Source organism: Alligator sinensis, unplaced genomic scaffold (genome assembly GCF_000455745.1).
Source record: "Alligator sinensis unplaced genomic scaffold, ASM45574v1 scaffold273_1, whole genome shotgun sequence".
Lineage (NCBI taxonomy): Eukaryota > Metazoa > Chordata > Crocodylia > Alligatoridae > Alligator > Alligator sinensis.
This window is the reverse complement of record NW_005841943.1, coordinates 1,339,245-1,345,717: the sequence shown is the minus strand read 5'-3', so window position 1 is coordinate 1,345,717 and position 6,473 is coordinate 1,339,245. Positions and strand designations below refer to the sequence as shown.

At 47.1% G+C, this 6,473-nt stretch overlaps 1 protein-coding gene across 2 annotated transcripts in view; it reads right to left on the bottom strand.

Moving 5' to 3' along the window:
* Positions 1 to 6,473, bottom strand: part of CDH17 (cadherin 17) — a 50,787-nt gene that overhangs the window by 30,792 nt on the left and 13,522 nt on the right. For both annotated transcript variants that reach the window (XM_025199404.1, XM_025199405.1), the window contains exons 6-7: positions 5,320 to 5,478; positions 4,325 to 4,524 (exon numbers count right to left, since the gene is read on the bottom strand). In XM_025199404.1, coding sequence (XP_025055189.1) covers positions 4,325 to 4,524; positions 5,320 to 5,478 — 359 coding nt within the window. The remainder of the gene's footprint in view (positions 1 to 4,324; positions 4,525 to 5,319; positions 5,479 to 6,473) is intronic.

Below are 6,473 nucleotides of genomic sequence, written 5' to 3'. Positions count from 1 at the left end.
AGCTTGTGGCCATTATTTCTTGTAACCCCCAGGGGCGCCTTGGTGAGTAAAACCTCACCAATTCCCTTCTGTGCCCCCGTGATGAACTTATAGGCAGCCACAAGGTCGCCTCTCAACCTTCTCTTGTGGAGGCTGAAGAGGTCCAGGGGCCCCAGTCTCTCCTCATAGGGTTTGGCCTGCAAGTCCTTAACCATACGCGTGGCCCTTCTCTGGACCCTCTCCAGGTTATCCACATCCCTCTTGAAGTGCGGCGCACAAAATTGAACGCAGTATTCCAACTGCGGTCTGACCAGCGCCCGACAGAGGGGAAGTATCACCTCCTTGGTTCTGTTCGTCATGCATCTGCTGATGCACGATAAAGTGCCATTAGCTTTTCTGATGGCTTCATCACGCTGCCGACTCATGTTCATCTTGGAATCCACTAGGACTCCAAGATCCCTTTCCGCTTCCGTGCCACCAAGCAGGTCATTTCCTAGGCAGTAGGTATGCTGGACATTTTTCCTCCCTAGGTGCAGCACTTTGCATTTCTCCTTGTTGAATTGCATTCTGTTGTTTTCTGCCCACTTGTCCAACCTGTCCAGGTCTGCTTGTAGTTGTTCCCTGCCCTCTGGCGTGTCTACTTCTCCCCACATTTTTGTGTCATCCGCAAACTTGGACAGAGTACACTTCACTCCCTCGTCCAAGTCGCTGATGAAGACATTGAAGAGTATCAGTCCTAGGACCGAGCCCTGAGGGACTCCACTGCCCACACCCTTCCAGGTCGATACCGACCCATCCACTATGACTCTCGTAGTCCAGTTATCGATGAGGCCAGCATCGACTCTCGTAGTCCAGCATCGACTCTCATACACCAGGTAACTGGACCTTTCCAGGTCCAGTTATATCCTGTCCCTCCCTTCTAGTGTGCCCACTTAGCCCCAAATCTTGGTGTTGTCAGCGAATTTCACCCCCTCATCCAAGTCACTAATAAATTGAACAGTACAGGCCCAAGGACCAAGCCCTGGGGGACTCCACTGCCCACCTCCCTCCAGGTCAAATATGACCCATCCACCACCACTCTCTGGGTGCAGCCCCCTAGCCAATTTGTGACCCATCTGACTATGTAGGCATCAATGCCACAGTCACCTAACTTTTTAATGAGAATGTGTTCCCAGGACTGCAGCACATTGAGCTTGGTTGGAGCAGCCCTAGCTGACAGAGGGCCTGCCATCCTGGGGCTGCTCTTACCTGGCTCAACAAGCTGCAAAGGGACTGGGCAGAGCAAGAGAGTGCTCCACTGTGGGGCTAGCCAGCAGGCAGCCCCAACTCTGAAGCACCCTTATGCCCCAGCCAGCCCCATCAGCATCTACACATGTGTTGTTGCACAGTAAATAACTCCACCATAGGATAGTATTTGTATTTACAAGCACTAACCTGTGTGAGAGTTAATTAGTTTCCTGCAGCTTAATGGGGATGCATGTGTAGACATTGAGACTTTACTGTGGAGCTAATTAGGCAGCTCCTCAGTAAACATCTCACGTATATGTGCCTTATTGGGGATTGTTCACACCAGGATCCAGACTTAGAATGACAGAATAGAAAGTAGGGCCAGGGAGGGGAGAGCCTCAGGAGGTCATGTAGTCCAGGCCCCTGCAAAAGGAAGGATCATCCTTTTCTAAACCATCTTATAAAAGTATTTGTTTAAGCTGCTCTTAAAAAATGCCAAGAATAAATATAAGGTGATCCATGCAGCTGATCCCCTTCTAGGTTCCCATGTAGAAGAAAGGAAGCATCCTAACACTTCTTTCAGATCAGGCATAGGCTGGCATGTATTGGCCATGTAACTGTACTGAAATCACCCAAGCACCTGGGACAGGACACCAGATCTTCTGGAGAAGTTCACAGCCTCTGCAAATATGACCTTGGTCCTCCAGTGATGCACCCTGGAATTTGGGAACCACTTAGATCTGGATGAACTGCCAGCTAGATAGCCTAATACTGATGCTATTACCTGTTACTGATGTAATAAATCTTATTCCAAACTACAGTAAACCTGAGTTCTTCGTAAGTTTTAGTTCCTGAGACATGTGCAAAGATGAAGGTTTGCAAATTAACCTAGGTATAAACAGAGCTATGTCAAAGAGCTGAGAGGCCCCTCACTGTTTGCTACAACTTTTATTTCAAAGGGACAATGCTTCTCCAATCAGCTACATGGAATCATTGATGAGCTCCAGCTGAGCAGAGAAGAGATGCCTTAGAAGAAAATTTGTCCTTTACTTGGCAAACCAATGAACATTTACTGGGACGAGAACCACTTAGATCTAGATGATCTGGGTTCTACTCCATTGCATGTTCTGTCTGTAATAAATTCTAGTTTAAATTCTATGACTAAATCAATTTTAAATCAATGCGCCTCTGCTTTCATAGTTCATATTATGCCAAATACCCTGAGAAAGTATCCTTTCTTTTCCTTCTTTGCTTTAGCAGAAGACTTGGTACATTTCCTTTACTTCATAGACTATACAAACACCAGCACATTCTTTAAATAAAGAGTAGTAAAAGTGCTTCACATTGCCCTAGGCCAGGGGCAGGCAAAAATATGGCCCGCGGATCACATCTGACCTGCCAGACATTTTCATCGTGCCTGAATTGTACCCCACCCAGCCCTTCTGCCCACGAGGGTGGGAGCAAGGTGCCCATGTATACACATGCCCTAAACATATCCTATTGAGCCTTGCTCCCACCCTCGTAGGCAGAAGTGCCTGGCCTGGCCAGCATGCAGCTTCCAGGTGGGATTGCTGCTGCCCTTGCTGCAGCTGCCAGGGAGCTGCTGGGCTTCCCTGGTGTCCCACTTGCTCCAGGCAGCAGGTAAGGAAATGGTGGGGGCATGGCTGAGGCAGAGCTGCAACTGGGTAGGAGTGCAGAGCCCACATGGGAGTGCATGGCAATGGGGCTGGTGGCAGTGTGGAGCCCACACCCAGGGGGACAGTGGCAGCACGGAGCTCAGGTGGTAAGGGTGTGGATGTGAAGGAGGGTGGGAGGGTGTGGGGACCCCCAAAACATTCCCCCCATGGCGTACAGCCCTGGCAGGCAGGAGTGGCAGCAGCAGTAGGCAGGGCTGCTCAGGGCACTCTTGCCTGGTGCAGGCACTGGTGCCTGGTGGTACATGGCTCCAACTAGCATTGCACATTGGAGTGAGGAGCACAGCCCTGCCAGGCTATTGCTGGCGCTCCCCACCATGCACACACAGCCCCTGCACTCATGTGGCACAGGAGGGAAGCCCTGCAGGGGGTGGGGAAGGCAGCCAGCTCCAGTGCGTGGGGCTTCCCTCCCATGGCACACGGGTGTGGGGCTTGTGCGTGTGTGGGAGGAGGTACCAGTGATAGAGACAGCCTGGTGGTGGCTGCACTCCTCAACGTGATGTGCAGCACTGGCCAGAGCTGTGCACTGCTGAGTGCCCCTGCCTTGTGCTGCACCATGGAGGGGAGTATGGGGGCAGTCCCCACACACCCCCACCCTCTCTCACACCACACAAACACCACACACCCACACCCTGTTCCCACAACCCCCCACATATACGCAACCCCCAACCTACCCTATGCCCTAACACACAGCCACACACCCTCACAACCCCCCCACACCCATCCATAACCCACCATACACACACACCCAACCATACCCCCCACACAATATACAAAACTAAGAATTTTTTTTTAGTTATTATGCATCAGTATACATGCTATCTATATACATACAGTATACAAATACAAATCATGACAAAAATATTTTTTGTAGTAAAATTAAAATATGTTATAGTAGATGTTTGACTTTTAGCGTATGATTTATTTTGTTTCTGGTTCTAAGATGGCACCCCACCCTCCCAAAAGGAGTATTTCTGGGGGGCAAGAAGAGGGACTTCTGGTGGTAATGATCAGGGGCTAAGGGTGGGACTTCCAGTCCTAAAATGGTGACCAGGGGGTGGGGCACCTGTCAAGAGGTGGAGCTACCCACCAAAAATTGCCAAACCTTGTTAAGAGGCCCTCCACCTAAAATAATAAAGACTACATCTAAATCATGTCCAAATTACCGCTTGCATGATAAAGATATAATAATGCAACCTGCACTATTCCAGATTTGCAGCCTGTATAAACTATTCCCAATCCTGAAATCTGTATTCTGTGTTCACCTAAGTCTTCCTTGAGCAAAACTCACATAGACCTTCATGTCCAGCACTGGAGATATACCAAAGTGTTCTAACTAAAAGAAAGAGATTTTGCACCAGGGGTAAGATTTAGGGCAGGTAGATGCATTGACATCAGTCATTTATCTGCTTTCTAGATCCTACCTGAGTGATGTTGATGGGATAGGGACCAAGATAGTTCTCTCTGATATGTACTGGAGGAGGTGCCTTCCAAAGGTTCTCCTTCACAGTGATTTCCACATCAGCATTATTGGTGAAAGCATTCCCCGTCATTCCTGCCAAATCCTTCACTGTGACAACAAGGGTGAAATGATCCTGCTTCTGGGGATCTAAAAGACGAGCTCCTAGAAACCAAAACAAAGTGATATGAATGAAACAATACCAAGGCTCTAATATTACACGCACATTGCTTATCAACAGAGGGAGCCTAAACACTTTTTTGTGTATCTGTGCCAGCACATGCTTTTATATAACTGTTATTCCAAGGTATTTTTCATCATCCCCTAAAATGGATTGGGTATATTGCTTTATCCTGCTTCCCAAGGGAGAGAATAAGGACTGGAAAGCATAGGTAGTATTTCAAGGTCTGATCAATTCCAGCTGATTTCATGAGGCCCTTCATTTATTTCTCTGTCATAATTACCTAAAAGCCTGAGAACTGCTCTTCTGCTGAGTGCAATACTATACTGGAATTTTAATATTTAAATAAACAAATAAACACACAAAGATTTTTGAGAGACAATTCTGATTTGGTGCTTATCTGAACTAGCATAAGGTAATGCCATTGTAAAGATGCATTGTCCAAGAAACACCTGTTCATGACAAATATATAATCTACTGGCACTATCATAATTAACTCATAATTATCCATTTCTGTTCTCTTTTTTGGTGCTTAGTCCAACAGGATGCTGTACTGTGACTGAGGCTTCTAGGCACTACAAAAATAGACAATAATTGGTTATACTGTATGAGATGGTAGTTCCATAAGTGGTTAAGCATAACAACTAATTCCATGGAATAACAGAAGACATATTCTAGTCATCTCTTCCTTAATATTTTCTATATCAACTATCACTACCGCTACTATATCTAAGCAGTTCACAAATGCAAGTTTCAACCAAGACAATAATTTTCCATACCTTGAGGACTAGTAGCGATTCCTCCAGTTTTATTATTGATCTCAAAAAGCATCACATTATAGGGGTTAGGAAAATGCTGGAAAATGCTGTAACTCAGCTGTGCATTGGGAGTTGTAGGATCATCAAGGTCAGTAGCATGCACATACATGAAAGGTTTGCCTGTTTGGATAATAGAAGAAAAGTCAGTAAGAGAATGGAGAGTGAGGTCATGATTCTTCAGTTCATATAAGAATCAGTCACAAGTGGCAGAGAAAGGAAGACCCACAAGGATAGAATCATAGAAAAGTGGAGGGAGGGACACAAGTAGGTCATCTAATCCAACTCCCTGCTCCAGTCAGGCTCATCTCTGATCTATCACCCCAGCCAGCAACTGTTTGTCTAACTTGCTCTTGAAAACTTCCCAGAATGGGTATTCCACAGGCTCTCTAAGTAATCTGTTGCAGGGCTTAACCACCTTCCTAGTGAGAAATTTTTTCCTAATATTCAAACTAAATGTCCTTTGTTGCAATTTCATAGATTTCATAGACATTAGGGCTGGAAGGGACCTCAGAAGATCATCGGGAGGGGGGAGCAGGGAACAACTACAGGAGGGCAGGGAACAACTGCAGACCTGGACAGGTTGGACCTATGGGCGGAAAACAACAGAATGCAATTCAACAAGGAGAAATGCAAAATGTTGCACCTAGGGAGGAAAAATGTTCAGCATACCTACTGCCTAGGAAATGACCTGCTGGGGGGCACGGAAGCGGAAAGGGATCTTGGAGTCCTAGTGGACTCCAAGATGAACATGAGTCATCAGTGTGACGAAGCCATCAGAAAAACTAATGGCACTTTATCGTGCATCAGCAGATGCATGACGAACAGAACCAAGGAGGTGATAATTCCCCTCTATCAGGCGTTGGTCAGACTGCAGTTGGAATACTGCATGCAGTTTTGGGCGCCACACTTCAAGAGGGATGCGGATAACCTGGAGAGGGTCCAGAGAACGGCCACTCATATGATTAAGGGCTTGCAGGCCAAGCCCTGCGAGGAGAGACTGGGGCACCTGGACCTCTTCAGCCTCCACAAGAGAAGGTTGAGAGGCGACCTTGTGGCTGCCTATAAGTTCATCACGGGGGCACAGAAGGGAATTGGTGAGGTTTTATTCACCAAGG